The 20926-nt window shown below is 40.8% G+C and overlaps 3 protein-coding genes across 6 annotated transcripts in view; all 3 read right to left on the bottom strand.

The window, feature by feature from the left end:
- LOC117667967 (cholinesterase-like) overlaps window positions 1–10846 on the bottom strand; it is a 43642-nt gene extending 32796 nt beyond the window's left edge. The window contains exon 1 of the mRNA XM_087888098.1: window positions 10800–10846. The gene's annotated coding sequence lies outside the window, so the exon portion shown is untranslated. The remainder of the gene's footprint in view (window positions 1–10799) is intronic.
- The window catches only part of LOC117659898 (cholinesterase-like), a 31468-nt gene continuing 14098 nt past the window's right edge, over window positions 3557–20926 (bottom strand). The window contains exons 1-5 of one of the 4 annotated variants that reach the window (XM_060691075.2): window positions 10800–10881; window positions 8183–9707; window positions 6659–6813; window positions 5939–5987; window positions 3557–5572 (exon numbers count right to left, since the gene is read on the bottom strand). In XM_060691075.2, coding sequence (XP_060547058.2) covers window positions 5953–5987; window positions 6659–6813; window positions 8183–9681 — 1689 coding nt within the window. In that variant the 5' untranslated portion in view covers window positions 9682–9707; window positions 10800–10881 and the 3' untranslated portion in view covers window positions 3557–5572; window positions 5939–5952. Of the gene's footprint in view, window positions 5573–5938; window positions 5988–6658; window positions 6814–8182; window positions 9708–10799; window positions 10882–20926 lie in introns of those variants that run through there. The other 3 variants (XM_087888092.1, XM_060691074.2, XM_087888091.1) reach the window with 3 other exon arrangements.
- Window positions 5387–20926, bottom strand: part of LOC132711652 (cholinesterase-like) — a 29687-nt gene continuing 14147 nt past the window's right edge. Inside the window, exon 5 of the mRNA XM_087888096.1 lies at window positions 5387–5572. The gene's annotated coding sequence lies outside the window, so the exon portion shown is untranslated. The remainder of the gene's footprint in view (window positions 5573–20926) is intronic.

Raw genomic sequence — 20926 nt, 5'->3', positions numbered from 1 at the left:
ATTTTCTAGCCTGATGTTTATCCACTACACCAAACTGGCTGCTTTGTTACTGTACAGTGGCCCTATTTGCATTATGGGAAAATTGTTCCAGCTTTATTTTCTGTACTTTCTCCATAATATCTCTGAGGAAGTTTAATAAATCAAACATACTATTCCAAATAGGGACGTATTTTATAAGTACATTATTTTCTATAGCACTTAGTTATTCTGTAGATATTTCATCTCAGCCACTCAAAAGTGGCTGAGAGCCTTGGTAGTACAGTGGTCTAAGGCACCCTGTTGGTAGTACAGTGGTCTAAGGCATCGTGTTATTAAGCTGGTTATTAAGACCAGCTGCCTGCAATTACTGCAGGTTCGAATCTCGCCAAGGCTCAAGGTTGACTCAGCCTTCCATCTTTTCTAAGGTAGGTAAATTGAGGAGCCAATTGTGGGGGCAATAAGCTGACTTTGTATAAATATACAAAAGGATGAAGGCTATTGCTGAGCACATTGTAAGCCGCCCTGAGTCTCCGGAGAAGGGCGGCATATAAATCAAAATTAAAAAAAAAAAATCCCTTTGCTGGTCAGTAAATATCAGCTCATACTGGATATTTTTTCAGATGTTTTCCATAGTTTAATTGAACACTTATTTTACATGATTTACTTGCTTGCTTGCTTGATTCATTTATCTATCATTTTTGCTGTAATTATAAAAGATTTTTGTTGGCTCATCATACTAGATAAAGCTCAATAATTAATCAAACAAAATCCTACAAATACCTTAAACCAGTGGTGAAATGCAAAATTTGTTACTACCGGTTCTGTGGGCGTGGCTTGGTGGTGGTGGTAATGTGACTGGATGGGCGTGGCCAACTTTTTTTTCCTTTTAAAAGTTTTTTTTTAGAACCTCTTCAGCTGAAGAGGTTGTAAAAAAATGCTTTTAAAAGGCTCTGACGATCCCAGCTGAGCAGCGCGATCATCAAGAGGTTTATTTTTTTTACTTTTAAAAGCATTTTTTCAGCCGAAGAGGTTGTAGAAAAAATGCTTTTGAAAGTAAAAAAAAAAGCCTCTGATGATCGTGCGGCTCAGATGGGTATAGTGGGGGGCAGGGATTTTTGCTACCGGTTCTCGGAACTACCCGCCACCATTGCTACCGGATCAGGCGATCCGGGTCCGAACCAGGAGCATTTCTCCCCTGCCTTAAACAGTTTCTGAGTTTGGGCGACACACTAAGCCATAACCTAACCATATAGGTTTGGATTCACCCAACAGTTAGTGATAAAATGTGGTTGGCTGACACATTAAAACTGAAGTGGCTCTAATGTGTTATATGAACATGATTGTTGTGTGAGGAATGTATTTTGTATGTGATTGCTTGGATCACATTGTGAAAAATGCTGAGTTTTCAATGAATTTTCTTTCTGATGACATGTTAAGAAATACACGGATGTTACACATAGGTTGGCGCACAGGTTGATTTAGGTGGTTTTCACTCATGGGCATCAGCTACTAACTGATGGGAACAAAAATGATGGACCAAGGCATAGCATCATAAACCTTACCCTCTCATATATGGTCTTCACAGTCAGTGGCACTCACTCTTGCCTGCTGAAACATTTCTTCCCTTACAATTTAAGGATGTGTAAGTGACAGTATTTGCATCACACTGTCACAACTCATGTTTCCCCATGAGCCTTCTCCTTTACGGAAGCCTGTGAAATATCTGCCATAGCAAAACAAATATTGGGAAACATCCTTAGATCTGGCCAAACCACAATCTGTTTACTCTAAAATTGTCCATTCCAGCCTTTCCCAATCTTCAGGTATACAAACACGACAACTCTCCAAATACCCAACAAAGGGAAATGCTACATTGACCTTCTGTGATTTACAATTCGCAGCATAAAAGGACAATAGAGTCTATGGAAGTGCTCTCCAGGCCTTTCAGCAAATGAAGGATCCAATCCAGGGGTGAAATCCAGCAGGTTCTGACAGGTTCTGGAGAACCGGTAGTGGAAATTTTGAGTAGTTCGGAGAACTGGCAAGTACCACATCTGGCTGGCCCCAGAGTGGGGTGAGAATGGAGATTTTGCAATATCCTTCTCCCAGGAGTGGGTAGGGAATGGGGATTTTGCAGTATTCTTCCCCTGCCACGCCCACCACACCAAGCCCACCAAACGACACCACACCACACCACACCACACCATGCCCACCAAGCCACGCTCACAGAACCGGTATTAAAAAAATGTGGATTTCACCACTGGTCTGACCTAAGCGTAGTACATAATATTATCTGCTACAATGTCCTACCTGTCAATGAATACTTCAGCTTCAACCACAACAATAAACAAGCACATAATAGATACAAACCTATGGTAAATGCACCAAACTTGATTGCAGAAAATACGACTTCAGTAACAGAGTTGTTAATTCGTGGAATGCACTACCTGACTCTGTGGTTTCATCCCAAACCCCAAAAATTTTAACCTAAGACTGCCTACTGTTGACCTCACCCCATTCCTAAGAGGTCTGTAAAGGGAGTGCATAAGCGCACCAGTGTGCCTACTGTCCCTGTCCTAATATTCCCATTTCATGTACTCATAATTATATTTATACTTATATCTGTTATCTAATACATGCTTGAAGAAATAAATAAATAAAATGAAATGAAATGAAATTCAATGGTGAAAAAAGTAAGGTTCTACATTGAGGCAAGAAAAACAAAATGCACAGGTACAGTACAGGAGTGGGTTCTACTTACCTTTACTACTGGTTTGGAATGGGATCACGCATGCACAATCTTTGCTCACCCGTACTCCTTGTTTCTGTGCATGCGCAGATCATCAATGACGACATCCGGGGCAGTGGGCAGGGCCTCTCACCGGTTTTACTACCATTTCTTGCAAAGCGGTCCGAACCGGGGGCAACCCACCACTGGTATAGTCTATGTCTATGATGGTGAACCTATCAGGCCCGAAAATCAGCTGGCGAAGTTCTAAGCTCAAAATTTCAAGTCTGGTGGCATAAGGTATTCTGTTGCGGGTAGAGGAGTGGAGGACTCCTCTACTCCTTGGCAAAGGGGCTGTTTCTGGCCTCCGAAGGGCCTCCGGGGGAGGGGAGGCTGTTTTCGTCCTCCCCAGACTCCTAGAGAGACTCTAGAGGCTGGGAACAGCCTCCGCCCCCCCCCCAAGGCCCTTTTGAGGCAGGAAACAGCCTGTTTCCCTATATCTGGTGGGCCCAGGAGGCCCAACAACCATTTGGCCAGCGTGCGCATGCACGACGGAGCTGAGCTTGCGTGCCCACTGATATGGCTATGCTTGCCACCTGTCACACATGTGTCATAGGTTCACCATCACGGACCTAGAATATCGAACCTGACCATTTATTAGATTTAAGATCTAATAAATTTACCAGCCCTATGAAAAAGACATGTCAGTCATTAGGTTATAGAAAAATTTGGCAGAATTCCTGTTTCCTTTATTTGTTTTTCCACATTGCATCAAGTTCTTAAGTTGTTGTTGTAAGGTCTGGCTATGTGCTTAAGCCAACAATGAGCCAAAAGAACTGAAGTGGAGGCTTATGAGAAAGAATCAGCGTTTAATGTTAATCAAAAGTGAAAAGCTGGGTAAACATATACAAAAAGAGACCTGTAAGGAAAAGCCACACCTCAGAGAAGGTATGGCATCCTTTTTATACTGTTAGAAACACCAGTTAAGTCCCCAATTGCTGCCTCCTAATTTAGGTTTGTATCCAATAGCCCTGCAAAGGATAAATGCCTCTTATTTATCCTTGAGTATTCCTTTGTTCTCCCAATTGGCCACTAGGCCCCCTAGTGCTGCAGGGAAGGAAACTGAGCGCCCAACAACCCAGATCAAAGGTGTAAATTAGGGCTGAGATGTAAATTATCCCCCGGATGATGTATGCAGCACCAAACTGAGATAAGTACCAGGCAGAAGTGGGTTTCAGCAGGTTCTGATCAGTTCTGGAGAACCGGTAGCGGAAATTTTGAGTAGTTCAGAAAACTGGTAGTAAAAATTCTGACTGGCCCTGCCCCCATCTATTCTCTGCCTCTTGAATCCCGGCTGATCTGGAGGGAATGGGGATTTTGCAGTAACCTTCCCCTGGATTGGGGAGGGAATGGAGATTTTACAGTATCCTTCCCCTGGAGTGGGGAGGGAATGGGGATTTTGCATAACCTTCCCCTGGATTGGGGAGGGAATGGAGATTTTACAATATCCTTCCCCTGGAGTGGGGAGGGAATGGGGATTTTGCATAACCTTCCCCTGGAGTGGGGTGGGAATGGAGATTTTACAGTATCCTTCCCACGCCACACCCACCAAGCCACACCCACAGAACCGGTAGTAAAGTAACTTTCCTATAAGTAACTTCCTGCAACAAACATATGCTATATCAATCAATAAGATTGATGTGGATTCAAATTGATGGCAGGAACATATGTTTGACAAATACCAGATATTTTACAGAGGCGTAATACAGCATGTTTGTTACACGAAGTTACTTACAGAAAATACAAATACAAAGGCATAATCTAGCATATATGAGCTACAGGAAACAAATGTTTACAGAATAACAAGTTTCTATTAATTATAGTATTCCAGTATATTATATTCTACTATTGTTTATTATATCCTTATTACTATTTCCCTTCATTGTGAAAATAAAAGAATTCAAACAGTATTTATTAAGAGGGTTTTTTTTGAGGGAGCTGGATTCATTAAAAGCCTCTCTCAAATCAAGATATAACAAATTACTCTAAGAAATTTATTGTTTTAACAGCAAAAGTGATGTGGGTTTTAGTTGTCTCCTTATTTGTCTTCCAGGGGAGGGAATTGGGATTTTGCAGTAACTTTCCCCTGGATTGAGGAGGGAAAGGAGATTTTACAGTATCCTTTGCCTAGAGTGGGGTGGGAATGGAGATTTTACAGTATTCTTACCATGCCACGCCCACCAAGCCACGCCCATAAAACCAGTAGTAAAGATTTTTGAAATTGGTACCAGGCTTTGGATGGCAGGAGAAAAACAGGAATAAGATTGATGTGGATTCAAATTGATGGCAGGAACATATGTTTGACAAATTCCAGATACTTTACAGAGGCCTAATACAGCATATGTTTGTTGCAGGAAGTTACTTTCAGGGAATACAAATACAAAAGCATAATGTAGCATATATGTGCTACAGGAAACAAATGTTTACAGAATAACAAGTTTCTACTAATTATAGTATTCCAGTATATTATATTCTACTATTATTTATCATATCCTTATTACTATTTCCCTTCATTATGAAAATAAAAGGATTTTTATCCTAAGAATTCAAACAGTATTTATTAAGAAGTTCTTTTTTGAGGGAGCTGGATTAATTAAACTCCTCTCTCAAATCAAGATATAACAAATTACTCCAAGAAATTTATTATTTTAACAGCAAAAGTGATGTGGGTTTTAGTTGTCTCCTTATTTGTCTTCCAAGTTCCCACCAGTCAGTCCCTGAAAGGACAATGGAAGCTTCTGGAAGGTTCTCTGGTGCAGCTTGTCATCATTTGCCCAGGCTTTAAAGATAAGTCTTGATTGATTCCTGAGAGAAATAAACACACAACCGTTATTTCTCTTCTCATGCTTTCTCTTTCTCTTTTTCAGCACTGCAGAATCTCTGTAAGTTACTCTTGGTGGCTCATTCCTTCCTTCCCTATGCCCAAGATCTGTATTTGTTTATGCTAAGATCTAGAGGTTTCTCCAGGTTCCTCTTCCACAAAGGCCTTTGGCAACAGCTTGGAGAGCTTCCATTTCACACAGTGAAGCTGAGCCACAAAAGTGCTAATTAAAAATGGTTTGAAATGCCGATGTGAAATTACTATTTAGAAAGAAGTCTAGTCCCCTTCTGAAATCATCCATCTTGATCCCAATTGCCAGCCATTACTACAACCAAGCACTGAATTCCTACCTGATGTCTTCTTCCTAGTCCGATGAAACAGAATCACCTTTGGACTGCTCTGCAGAACAAAAAAAATGAAATATCAAGATAAGGTGTACATCTTATCACTAAAGAATCTGAATCTAGAAGTAGGATTCTGAGGATTCCATGATTCACGGCATAATATATATCTATTAAATATCTATCAAAACATTATTGTTCGTCACATGGTCAGCCAGATGTTTAGATTGGATGTGACATTTTTTGTCTACCTCCTCTGTCCTTCCAAAAAAGCTGGGATGGGCAGATATTTTTTGATGGTATTAAAGTTATCATTGCAGGATGTAAGCTATTCCAAATAAAGCTGCCTTTTGCAATTGACTGAGAGGAATTTTGTCAATGCTGATCGTGGTCAAGAGGTGATCCAGATGTTTAGGGATTGGTTATTGTTGTTGTTGTTGTTACCTTTATGTGAGCAACTAAGACTTAGAGGACATTACTAGAGACCCAACTCTTGGGACGTCATGAAATATGCTTGCTCTACAAAATTTATCACTAGCATTACAAAATTGCCCAGTGTAAAATCAAGTGAGTATGTTTCAGCAAAGAGTGGCAATAAAATCAATTTTTAGAGATTGCTCTATGAGTGAGATGGGCGATCTCTATATTTGATATATAAATGATTTTTAAAAATATCTTTTTCATCAACCTCTACTCCCTTCCAAAGGCAGAACTAATAGTTGAACTTACGTGTCTCTTCAGCCTTTGAAAAAAGGCTCTTTAAAAAATCACAGTGCTCTTTCACCCTTTCCTGGAATGGCTCAGTATTAAGAAGGAAGAAATTCTGCTCTGTGGCATTATAGAGTGGCCACTTATCCTTGCTGGCTGCTGACCCAGTGGGATTCCTAAGGAGGAAGAAAAGGACATTGATGGAAACTAATCACAGGGAGAACCAACCTAGAAATAAGGAGAAATTTCCTGACAGTGAGAACAATTGATCAGAGGAACAGCTTTGCCTTCAGAAGCTATGAGTGCTTCATTGCTGGAGGTTTTTAAGAAGAGATTGGACAGCCACTTGTCCAGAGTGGAATAGGGTCTCCTGCTTGAGCAGGAGGTTGGTCTAGCAGACCTCCAAGGTCCCTGCCAACTCTGTTATTCTGATGTAGCTCTTTTCCAAAGAGACTGGTTTTGACTTGACAAACTACAACCAAGGGGAACTCCCAAAGGGGACTTTGAGGGAGGGGTGGAGTTTGGCTTGGTGAAATCTCTTGTGTCTCCTCCTTGCTGATCCAAACCCAGGTCAGCTCCTCATAGACTCTTGGATCTGCCAGTTCCAATCCTCACACCCTGGGCACCCTCCATCTTGTGAGTTTCCCCTTCACTACTTACTCCCTTGCAAGCCTTTGCTTGTTCTCTTAATGGTAGAGTAATGCTCTGTTTCTTATCTCCCTTTTGCCTTCTTTATTTCACTTGGAGAAATAATGTACCCTGGAATATGTGTGATACCACTGAACTCATAAAAGAACAATTATCTATAAGTGACAATATTAAGAATTCTTAAAAATTTCAAGGCTATTTCCAGTACAGGTAGTCCTTGATTTACAACTATTCACTTAACGTCCATTCAAGGCTACAATGGAACTGAAAAAAGTGACTTACAACTAGTCCTTGCACTTACAACTATTCCAGCATCCTCACGGTCACGTGATCAAAATTTGGCTGCTTGGCAACTGGCATGTATTTCCAATGGCTGCAATGTCCCAGGGTCACTTGATCGCTATTTGCAACCTTCCCAGCTGATTTTCAACAAGCAAAGTCAGTGGAGGAAACTGGATTCACATGATCATATATTGTACTTAAAAGTCGCAGTGATTTGCTTAATAACTGTGGTAAGAAAGGTTTTAAAACTGGGTATGATTCACTTAACAACTGTCTTGATTAGCAACAGAAATTCTAGTTCTAACTATGGTCGTAAATCATGAACTACTTGTATTAACACAACCTGTAAACATACGCAAAGGAATAGCAAGCATTACTTTATGGCTTCATTGCTTTAGATATAAGGTGCATTTGTTGAATGGAAAGGCTTTCTTTGGATTTAAAATACAAATTTTTGAAATAAAATGAACCACTTACTCAGTGTCAAATAATTTAACAGCCGGTTCTCTGCCCTAACGATTTCTTCCAACAACTAGTTCCCCAAGCTGCTCAGAAAATTAACAACTGGTTCTCCCGAAGTGGTGCGAACTGGCTGAATCCCACCACTGCACTTACCCAGTTCTGGCAAACTCTGCCCAGTAATGCATCATCTTACGGCTCAGTCTGGCTTCAGCCTCTGTGTATGTTTGATTGACAGGCAGCATTGATTGAAGGGTTCCAAAAACAAAAGGAATCTCATCACTGTGAATTGCTCCAATCCATTCAGGCCAAACTGACCATGAAGGGCGATGTGCGAATAAATAGGCATATACAGGACTCCCAGTTTTCCTGATATTTCCTGCAGCTTCCCTCAATGGACATGCAAATATCCGATCTGTATAGAAGTGGGACAGAGCAGAGCGGTATTTTGCTGGGCCGTGATTTCCTTCACTGTACTTCAGTGCAATAGTCCTAATAAAATCTTCAGTTGCATTTGGCGCCAACAGTTGTATCCCTTTCAGAAGCTGCTCTTGATTGATGAGATTGTGGGTGGTGTTAGGGAAAACAGAGTGGACATAAGAAGCCGCTTCATCAGAGGTTTTACCCATGAGGACTGGTTTGACCTGAATTTGCCCCTCCTCCATGAGCTTTTCTGGATCACCAAGCAAAAACTCTCCATCTGTGGTTGGCCTGAAGGGAAAATTGACAAGGAAGCCACCTTTCAAGAACAGAGATATTTCATGCCGAATAAGTTCAGAAACATTTTTTGTTTGCAGGCAATGCACTATGCTGATATTGTTGTCCTCTGAACAACCTAGCAGATGAACAAATTCCAGTGATTTTTGTTTGGCTTCCTCAGGAGACCTCCAAGCCCAATAGGCATTGGCTGTTCCGCTCTGGATCACCGCTTGGGCAAAAAGGTCCTGGCTTTTTGGTGCAAGAAGATGGAAATTCACAGAAGATCCTCCAGCACTGTGGCCAAAAATGGTCACCCGAGAAGGATCTCCCCCAAAGGCAGCTGCATTCTCTTTTATCCACTTCAGGGCCAGCTGTTGGTCCCATAAGCCTAGGTTCCCTGGAGCCGCTGGTGGCAAGTACAGAAAGCCCAGGGCTCCCAAGCGATAATTGATGGTGACCACAATGACGTTCTCAGCAGCAGACAAGGATGCCCCGTTCAACAACTCCAGAGAAGACGCGCCGAATAAATATCCCCCTCCGTGTATCCAGACCAAAACAGGCACTGGTGAAGAAGGTTGTGGCTGTGGCACCCAGATGTTGAGGGAAAGGCAATCTTCTGACAGTGGTGTTTTAGGAGACCATATATCTGTTTCAGGGACATCCCGGAAAATAAACTGAGAACAGGAATTGCCAAAACTGGTGGCTTCCAATATTTGCTTCCATGGCTGATGTGGAAGAGGTTTCTGGAAACGCAACTTCCCCAATGGAGGCTTAGCATAAGGAATGCCTAGATAGGCTGTCACAGATCCAGTGCCGGCCAGGAACTGCTTGCCCTTAATGGGGCCACTGCTGGTTCTGACCACTGTGTCTCCTTTAGACGCAGAACTGGAGGCTAATGGAAAGGGAAGGAGGAGGAGGAGGCAGCACAAGAGAGACGGGCATAGCAGACAAGGCATTGCAACAGTAGGACGAGTCGGTGGACCTGGAAAAAGTTACAACCAATAAGAGATTATTCCAATGCTGTATAAACCCACCTTATAGGTTCTCCTGCTTCAGCAGGAGGCTGGACTAGAAGACCTCCAAGGTCCCTTCCAGCTTCTATTCTATTCTATTCTATTCTATTCTATTCTGTTCTGTTCTGTTCTGTTCTGTTCTGTTCTGTTCTGTTCTGTTCTGTTCTGTTCTGTTCTATTCCATTCCATTCCATTCATTCCATTCCATTCCATTCCATTCTATTTTATTCTATTCTATTCTATTCTCTGAGGGGCTGCCAAGAGAAGAGGGGATTGGCCTATTCTCCAAAGCACCTGAGGGCAGATAACGGATGGAAGCTTATTAAAGAGAGATCCAACCTAGAATTAAGTAGAAATTTCCTGTCAGTGAGAACAATTTAATTAGTGAACAACTTGCCTCCAAAAGTTGTGGGAAGAGATTGAACAGCCATTTGTTCAACTTAAAAAAGTTTTTTATCATTCCAGAATTTTGTCCCATTGTACGAAATGAGATTTATTGCCGTTTTTGAAAGTTCAGTTGTTTATCCTGCTAGCCAGCCAACCTCTCTATTTTAGTCTCTGGCTTCTGGATGTAATTGATACATTTATTTAATATCCTGCCTTTATTATTTTTATAAACAACTCAAGGGGACGAACATATGTAATACTCCTTCCTCCTCCTATTTTCCCCACAACAACAACTCTGTGTGGTGAGTTAGGCTGAGAGAAAATGACCAGCCCAAAATCCCCCAGTTGGTTTTTATGGCTAAGGCAGAACTAGAATTCATTGTTTCTGATTCCTAGTCTGGTGCCTTAACCACTAGACCAAACTCTCTCTCTCTCTCTCCCTCCCACCCTTTAATAATTGCTAGATATACAGAAAGAACTTAAACTAAGCAAAGGACATGTAGATAATCAAGGAAAGTGTTCTCTGTTAAACAGAAATGACATTTAATAAATATAATAACCCACCCCCCAAGAACAATAGGGACTGGATTCCCTTTCACCTTTTTCTTAACTTCCCTTAAAAAAAACCTTAGTGCCAATATGCAGAGTGAAATAAAGAAAAATAAGTATATTACCTTTCTCTCCTTCAATGGCTGGCAAGGGATGGTCTCTTCTTTTAGAACTATTTAATTTTTTGGTAGTAGCAAGATTTATAGTCTTCGCAAGAGGAAGTGACAGGTCTTCAAAATTTCATCAAACAGCCAGTCTGATACAATTGTGTAACTAGTTTTACTAAACCAGCCTCCAAGTTAGTAAATAATTTTTGCCCAAGTGGGATAGGAGACCAGCTTATTCCTTAGTTACAATCATCAGTAGTGAATTGGTGCTTGAAGTTGCCCATAGGATAGTTAGCTGAGGGGTGTTTTTAGCCGGATCCAGACATGGAGGTAGACATTTCTGTTCTTTACTTCTCAACCTGTTTCTGTAAGCTTAGTTGCAGGTGTTTATCGCAACTCCTGAGGAAGAAATCAGGTGTCTGGATTGGGAAAGTAGTTGGAAGGAGTTGTGGGTGGCACACCTCCTACACAGCAGAATGAATCATCCCAGGATATGGTGATGAGCCCCTAAATGACTCAGAACTAAATTGTTCAAGAAGATGCATTGAAATAAAACGTTCTGTATAGCTTTGGAGCAGTGGTGAAATCCAATTTTTTTTACTACCAGTTCTGTGGGCATGGCTTGGTGGGCGTGGCAGGGGAAGGATATTGCAAAATCTCCATTTCCGTCCCACTCTGGGGCCAGCCAGAGGTGGTATTTGCCGGTTCTCCGAACCGCTCAAAATTTTCACTACCGGTTCTCCAGAACCTGTCAGAACCTGCTGGATTTCACCCCTGCTTTGGAGCCCCTTTGTAGGCAATCAGGCTCTTCTCCTTCCATTAGTAATGAGTGTCAATATTTCATTGGGAACTAAATGTTTGGGTTTCACTCATTTAGTTTCCATCTCTCCAAGTTCAAGTTGCACACCAACTCTGAAGGCCAAGTTTTAATGTAAGAGGGGAAAACAGACCGATCGATTTTAGAATGGAGGTGTTTATTGTGGTTCCACATAGTTACCTATGTCCCACCCATATTGTTAGTCAACTCACTTTCTTAACCTGGAAGGAAGAAGTGTGGGATGAGAGAAGGAGAAGGAGAGACAACCAGCAGTGATATAGTTTAACAGCTGATTTCCCACAGAGGTCATTAGGGGGTGGCTCACGAACTAACCTTCTGAGGTCCATTTTATAATTTAGGTCACTGTTATTGTGCCTTTTGTAACAGAAACCCAAAGTGACCTACTTATTGCTCCCTCCTCCTGTCACAATAATCCTGTGAGGTAGTTTGGCCTGAGAGATAATGAATGGCTCAAAGTTCTCCAAGGAACTTCCATGATTGAGAGGGGACTAGAACCTGGTTTCCTTGTTCCCCGTCCAACATCTTCCCTGGACTATATAATCGTGTTTTTTGTTGTTGTTGTTGTTTTTTGTAAATAAGTTTTATTAGAATTTTTCTTTCATCTTAAATATTTTATGAACAGAGTGTTGACCAGGTCACGTCATACATCTTATACATAATCATCTTTATAATCTATTGTAATCTTCCCATTTTTTCCATATTTATCTCTTTTATATAATCCTTTATCACAAATTGATCATTTTTCACCATATCTTATTATTTCAACTTCTGCCATGTTGGTCTCTTTTCAAATCTATTTTACATCACATCTCTGTTTCCAATTTCAGCCATAATATTCTCTTTCTATATTTCTTTATCTTATCTTATTTTCTTCTTGGTACATAAACAATATCACTATCCACCCTTAATTCCTAATCTCTTACAATAACATCAATTAATCATCTTATTTCTCCATTTTAACATTTCAACTTCGTCTCTTAATTTAAATTGTCTTCAAAATTAAACCAAACTACCATTTCACATTTCATCTGCTATTCTGTTTTACTATGAGCAATATATATCATCATATTCACATCTTACATAAAAACCGTTTAACTTGGTTGACCATCCACAATTAATAATATTAATACAATTCCCTTAAATCTATAACATATACCTTATTTTCCTTCCTCTTTTCCACTAATCTTCCCTTCTTTAACCATTTTCCTTGGTCTCTCCAAAATTCCAATTCTTGGTAATTTTCTCCTTTTATCCCATTCTCTTAATAGTTCTTCTTTTTTTTTCTTTTTATATGTATTGTATCTTTTCTTCTGAATCCTTTTTCTCACTTTTAAGTATATTTTTCGAATAGTTCTCCCCAAGTTTTCTCCTAATCTCTTCCCACTATTTCCCTCTTTACCCTTTGATTGATTCTTTTTTGGGGGACATTTCCCCCGTCCACTCTTTTTGTGCCACTGTAAATCCCAGTGATATCATCTCACTGCTTTTTGTCTAAAATTCCTTTTCCTTCAGTATTATTTTCTTGCTCCTCATTTATGCTCTATTTTACCACCTTCTCTCCTATTTTCTGCTCTGTGTATTCCAGCAAAATTTCTGACTTTTTATTATCTTTTAGAGATGCACAAATATTTTTAAACATCTCAATTAATTCCTCATACTCCAAAATTCCATATTGCCAATTTAACCAATCCTTAAAACTTTTAAATTATATCACATTTAATTAGAACTTAAAATCCATATAGTCTCTTTTTATTTTCAAATTCTGATGTCCAATTCAAATATTTGTCCAGTCCACTCCAAGTTGAAAATTTGTTATTTTCCACAGCCATAGAAAATCGAAACCAAGCAACATAGAAAGACAAACACTCCCAAAAAGTTCTCACAGTTTCCAGATTATTTTTTCTGGTAGTCAAAGTCACAGCTGTACTTTCTCTTCTATCTTCCACCAAGTATTTCAGTACTCTTCACCAGCAGATGCCTCTCTTAAATCCACAGTACTCTTAAGACAATTAATTATCAAAACTGTCAAAAATACTTTAAATCCACATAAAAAATACTGTTCCTTGGGTTCTTTTCTTTTATTATATTTTTGTTTCTCCAAATACAATTGTAAATGCAAAAACTTTCTTGGGCTTTGATGTTATAACCTCCGCTTTGTCCTTCTCCCTCCATGGAATTTCCCAGATGCCAATTAGCTACTCATTTCAGCTCCAGGACACCTTTTAATGTCCAAATTCAAAATTTTCTTTTACCTGTGAGTTGGCCAATCACTCACCCACTTCCAGCACTCTGTTCAAACACTGCTCCTGCACAAAAGCTTAGTCCAGTTGCCCCAGCTTCAGAGCGGTTATTTTGCAATGTCTGCCACCCCCCGCCGCTGGTCCGAAGAGCTGTCTCTGACCTATCGAGAAACTTGCCTGTACCTCTTGGTTGTCTGAGATGCCTCTCCTTCTTCACCATCCCTACAGGACGCTTCCAGTCCGAAGACCCCCCCGACAGCAGTTTGATTGGCTGGCTTTTCACAGAGCTCATCGGAGCACTCTATGCTTCTAGCCAGTCTCAATGCGATGCTTCCGCCTCTATACAATATAATCATTCTGTTTGACTATCCTGCTCATGGAATTTGCCTAATCTGTTTTAAAGCCATCTGGGCTGATGGCCTTCAACTTATAACCAATGAATTCTATACAGGAGTTTTACACAATATAGAAAATGTTGGGGTTTTTTCCTTAAATTCATGAATAAACATGAATGAAGAGTGAACACAATTGCAGTGGTGCATCTGAACCAGCCAAGCAGATTCCACAGTGTGTCTGGGCAGACGTCTGTTTTCCCAGCAAAAGGCTCCATGAAAGTTGGAACTTGATAGGAGCAAAGAAATAGTTAGAGATGGTGAGGATTTTAAAGTTCCTATGATTGATTATGAGAGTCTGGGAACACTTTAACTGTGTTTGGGCACCTATGAGAAGAACAGGAGGAAAAAGAACCAAGGGCTTTTGCTGACTGTGGTGTAAATACACCTCAAGGAAGCCATGAGTGATTAATGTATAGAATTGTGTCAGGAAATTCCATATACAATGGCAATAATTGTCTAACACATTTTGTCAAGTTAATTAGGGAAACAAAAGAGAGTTCTTTGCAGTGGTGGGATTCAATTTTTTTGACAACCGGTTCTGTGGGCATGGCTTAGTTGGGGGTGTGGCTTGGTGGTCATGTGACCGGGTGGGGGTGGCTAGCTGGTCATGTGACCGGGTGGGCGTGGCTATCTGCATAGGGACTACTCAGAGGGCTGAAAAAAGTCATTTCTGACTGGTCCTCGCACTTATGACCATCCTCACATTTATGCCCGTTGTGGCATTCTTAACAACCGTGTCATTCATTTCACAACTGCTTCTCTTCACCATGGTGACAAGATAGGGCAAAAACGTAAAATGTAAGGACAGTCGTAAGTTCGAGGACTGGTCAAAAGTGCGAGGACCAATCAAAAATAACTTTTTCAGCCCTCTGAGTAGTCCATATGCACAAAAGGACTACCAGAGGGCTGAAAAAAGTGATTTCTGACAGATCCTCGCACTTTTGACTGGTCTTCGCACTTATGACTGGTCATCATTTATGCCCATTGTAGCATTCTTAACAACCGTGTCACTCATTTCACAACTGCTTCTCTTCACCATGGTGACAAGATAGGGCAAAAACGTAAAATGTGAGGACAGTCGTAAGTTCAAGGACTGGTCAAAAGTGCGAGGACCAGTCAAAAATAACTTTTTCAGCCCTCTGAGTATCCATGTGCATAAAAGGATACAGCAATAGAGAGGGATGAAGGAAGGGAAGGGAAATTAGAGTAGGAGTGAGGGTAAGAGAGGGAGGAAGAGAGGAGGAGAAGGAGAAAGGAAGAGGAAGTAGTGAGGAGAAGAAGAGTGGGGGGAAGAGAAAGTACAAAGGAAAGAAAAGAGAGAGGTGGTAGTTTTGAGGAGAAAGATTGCTGTACAATAAAAAAGATGAAAGGGAAGAAAGGCAACTCCAAACAAATATAAAGATATTAAGATAAAGAATGAATTGTTAAACTTTAAAGAATAAAAGAAAACAAATATGAATAAATAGCAATAATTAGAAACACACATACAAACATACGATTTATTTTCTTTGAACAGAGTATTTGGCCGGTTCACAAATTTAAACAGTGTTTAGTCATTTCAATTAAATTTACAATTTCTATATTTCCTTTTTGCCATATTTATTCCTCATCTATTTTTTTAAAGAAACCAATATTACCCTTCATCCTCATCTCTAATCTTAATCAAATTCAATTTTTCCCTTCTATTCTATATTATACCCCTTCCCATTGTCATCTATTTTTATATCCAACCTCACATTGGTTAATTATGTAATATTACAGTTGTTTAATACAAATTCAACATTTTAATATAAATCAATTAGTTATATAACTATCTTTTTTGTATATTAATTAATATGAACATGAATATTCCAATTATTTCCATGCAATCCAATTTCTTACAAATCAATTAATTATATTTACCAATAATAATAAACCAAATAGTTTCCCCCATATATTCCTCCAAACCACAACATTTCTGCTTTCAATACAATATACAATTAATAGTATCTCAATTATTACAATTCCCTAGTTTGTTATGGAAGAAGGAATTGAGAGCCATCCCTCCAGGGCAGACAGAATCAGTTTTATTATTGCAATAAGGATCAGATTGGTATTGATATCACAAGATCTGAACGAAGTATGAATATGAGACCACAGTCTTTATACATTTTCAAATAAAGGATTCTGTTAATTCAGCAGTTTCTATCATTGCAACATTCATTACATCAAATGACATTTTCTAATTACTAAGTTTGTTACATTATCTTTGCAACACAGTCATAATTCTTTTTGTAAATCACCGAAGCATAGATTCAAATTATCTCTTGTTGATATTCCATGTGGTCATCCTTGGTCTTTTAACCTTCAAACAGTATATCACCAAATGTCTTTATCTGTGACAACTGAGGGGCCCCTTCTCGCTGGTTCTACATCAAAGGAGTTGGTTTGCCTTTGTACTGGATACAATTTGCTTCTCAAGCACATTTTCCTTCTTGCAATACTATGAACAAAGAGGGCCCTTCAGTGATCATCTAGCTGGACCCGCTTTACCTACTTTATTCCCCCCTCTGAAAGTTTTTCAATGCAGAAACTTTCACTACTTTCTTATAAGTGTAACTACTGAGTATATAAGGTTCCAATAAACAAACTACAATATAAAAGTCCTAACAAAATATAAGTAATAAAGAAAAAGAACAGGTTATACATGATTGTTTTTACTCTCATGATTCTTAGGGAGATTCTCTCCATCTTTCCACCGGTCCCATTTCCACATATGTGTATGTTTCAGAGTCTTTATTTTTAAGAAAGTGCTTCTGTCAAAACTAACTCCTTCTCAGTCTGTATCTCTTTCACTGCTCTGATAGATGGCTGTTTCAGCACCGGGGTTGCACAAGGAATAAAAGCTAGGTCTGTAATCTAGCCGGATCCAGGCACCCAAGAAAACCACATGTCAGTTGTTTGTAACCACTGACGTATCTTGGAAGCCCTATCCTGCAATTCCTTGGCAATTTCTCTGACCACACCTGATTTGTTACATGTTCCTGTCCAGTTTGTTGGTAAACACAAATATGCATCCCTTCCACTTAAGAAGATTTATGGAAAGGGCATGTGCTCGGTAGTTCCTTGCATTAGTCCAGACCCCCAAAGTCCCTGCCACAAACATTCCTGCCAGTGGTTGCAATGGGACTTCCAGTGAAGGGTCCTTTTGTTCATCTCTGAGGATTGGTCCTTCAAAAAGATAGCCTTTGTTCTAACCCAGAATTGTGACTTGACAGGAACAGCATGATACGAAGCAGGGTCAGCTGATAGAGATAACCAGCATTTCTGACCTAGGGTAGGGTTATACTGATTAACAAGATCTTGACTTAATTCCAAAATCCATGATATATATAGTCTCCTCTATGCAATTGTTGCAGAGGCCCGTTTTCCTTATCTATTCCCCTCTTTGCTGGGAATGTTAATAGGGGAACCTCAGGTTGTGGAGTTGACTTAGGTCTAAAGTAATGACCCCGTGCATAGACAATGCATTTTGGGCGGGAGCATACTTGACCTAAAGTGTCCCCATTCAGTGTTCTGATGCTGCTAGGTCCCCTGGAATTCTTGACATCTTTAAATCCTTCTACAGGGGCAAGGGGGATTTCTTGGACACAACAGTGGGAACTATTGTTCAAGATATTATCACTTAATAGACCCTTTGCTAAAAACATCCAAAGCCATAAAAAATAATCACTTCCTTACAACACACAGTTGAGGTGTGTGGAGAGTGTGGTCGCGCGACAGTTCCCACAATTCCTGGAGGAAACATCTTATCTAGATCCGTTCCAGTCAGGTTTCAGGTCTGGGCACAGCACGGAAACGGCATTGGTCGCGTTGGTTGATGATCTCTGGAGGGCTCGGGACAGGGGTTGCTCCTCTGTTCTGGTCCTGTTAGATCTCTCAGCGGCTTTTGATACCATCGACCATGGTATCATGCTGCACTGGCTGGAAGAGTTGGGGGTGGGAGGCACCGTTTTGCGGTGGTTCTCCTTTCTCTCCGACCGGTCGCAGTTTGTGTTGGCAGGGGGGCAGAGGTCGACCTCGAGGCCTCTCATTTGTGGAGTGCCGCAGGGATCGGTCCTCTCGCCCCTTCTGTTCAACATTTATGTAAAGCCGCTGGGTGAGATCATCCGTGGCTTTGGGCTGAGATACCACCAAGTACACTGATGACACCCAGCTGTACATCTCCACCCCAGGCCACCCCAATGATGCCCTTGAAGTGATGTCCCAGTGCCTGGAGGCTGTACGGATCTGGATGGGGAGGAACAGGCTCAAGCTCAACCCTTCCAAGACTGAGTGGCTGTGGCTCCCGGCATCCCAATATAGTCAGATGACTCCATCACTGACTATTAGGGGCGAGTCTTTGGCCCCCACAGAAAGGGCTCGCAATCTGGGAGTCCTCCTGGATATGCAGCTGTCCTTGGAGGAACATCTGACAGCTGTAACCAGGGGGACCTTTTGTCAGGTTCGCCTGATCCGCCAGTTGCGGCCCTTTCTTGATCAGGATTCCCTGTGCACAGTCACTCATGCCCTCATCACCTCTCGCCTTGACTACTGCAACGCTCTCTACATGGGGCTCCCCTTGAAGAGCACCCGGAGGCTCCAACTGGTCCAGAATGCAGCAGCGCGGGTAGTGACGGGAGCAGCATGGCGCTCCCATGTAACACTGCTCCTGCGCGAGCTGCACTGGCTCCCAGTGGTTTTCCGGGTGCGCTTCAAGGTGCTGGTTATCACCTTTAAAGTGCTCCATGGCATCGGGCCTAGCTATCTTCGAGACCGCCTGCTGCTACCGACGACCTCCCATCGTCCCGTGCGCTCCCACAGAGAGGGCCTCCTCAGGGTGCCATCAGCCAATCAATGTAGGCTGGTGACCCCCAGGGGGAGGGCCTTCTCTGTGGGGGCACCTACCCTCTGGAATCAGTTGCCCCCAGAGATAAGGAGAATCCAAGACCTCAGTGCCTTCCACCGTGCCCTTAAAACCCACTTTTTCCAGCAAGCCGGGCTGGTTTAAGAAGAAATTTTAAATGTTTTAATTGGTTTGTATTTTTAATTTTGGGGCAAATTTATATATATTTTAATTGTTTTTTAATATTTGTATTTTATGTTTTTTAATTCTGGCTGTACACCTCCCTGAGTCCTCAGGGAGAAGGGCGGTATATAAATTTTAAATAAATAAATAAATGAATGAATGAATGAATGAATGAATGAATGAATGAATGAATGAATGTACCTCTCCCAGGTCTCTGCTTATCAAACTTTCTCTTAAACTGAGCAGATTTAAGAGATTGCAACCTTTCCTTCACAGCCACGACCATGGCAGCCATTTGAGAGAGTGTGGATAAGAACAGAATGGCATAAAGGGATAGGAACAGGAAGACCCGTGTTCTTGTACCTCCCTTCACCATGGACCTCTTCTGCCTGGAATGGGGGAAATTGGGTGGGGGGTTTAATTTATCATCAAATCTCACTGCAAGACTTTGGATCAATCCATCTCTTGCTCTTGGGGAGGGAATGAGTCTTGTGTTGCTACAAATGCGTAACATATAAAAATACTAAATTTTGGTGGGTCTAAATTGAATCTATATTAGGTTCTTGGAAGATGTGTAGAGACCTGTCCCAAAGAATTTCCAAGACTCGGACACAATTGAATGGGTAATATCATGTCCAGTGCCTGGACAAATCCCTGCATGTTTTTTGACCAGGTTTTTTTTAGAGGTGGTTTGCCATTGCCTGCTTCCTAAGGCTGAGAGAAAATGACTGGGCCAAGGTTTCATGCCCAGTTCATGGTCTCCCATTTTCTAGCATGATCTTTAACCACTACACCAAACTGGCCGCTTCGTTACTATACAGTGTATTTATGTAGAATAAATAGCAAGATAAGGATGAATAATTTGTCATTTTTAAAAATGGTTGCCTAAATTTAGCAATACAGCTGGCCTTCTTTGCTTTATGGGGAAATTGTTCCAGCTTTATTTTCTTTACTTTCTCCATAATATCTCTGAGGTAGTTTAATAAATCAAACATACAATTCCAAATAGGGATATATGTTATAAGTACATTATTTTCTATAGCTCTTAGTTATTCTATAGATGTATCATCTCAGCCACTCAAAATCCCTTTGCTGGTCAGTAAATATCAGCTCATACTGGAGATTTTTTCAGATGTTTTCCATAGTTTAACTGAACAATGATTTTACATGATTTACTTGCTTGCTTGCTTGCTTGATTTATTTATCATTTTTGCTATTGCAATTATAGAAGATTTTTGTTGGCTCATCATACTAGCTAAAACTCAATAATTAATCAAACAAACAAAATCCTACAAATACTTTAAACCAGTAATGAAATGTAAAATTTGTTACTACTGGTTCTGTGGGCGTGACTTAGTAACTTAGTGACTGTGTGGGCGTGGCCAACTTTTATTTCCCTTTTAAAAGTATTTTTTCTACAACCTCTTCTGCCCTTGGGGCGCAGGGATTTTTCCTACCGGTTCTACAAACCGCCCGCCACCATCGCTACGAGATCGGGCGATCCAGGTTGAACAGGGAGCATTTCTCCCCTGCCTTAAATAGTTTCTGAGTTTGGGTGACACACTAAGCCATAACCTAACCACATAGGTTTGGATTCAACCAACATTTAGTGATAAAATGTGGTT

This window comes from Pantherophis guttatus, chromosome 2 (genome assembly GCF_059756535.1).
Source record: "Pantherophis guttatus breed Tessera chromosome 2, ASM5975653v1, whole genome shotgun sequence".
Taxonomy (NCBI): Eukaryota; Metazoa; Chordata; class Lepidosauria; order Squamata; family Colubridae; genus Pantherophis; species Pantherophis guttatus.
This window is presented reverse-complemented; position numbering and strand designations above follow the sequence as displayed.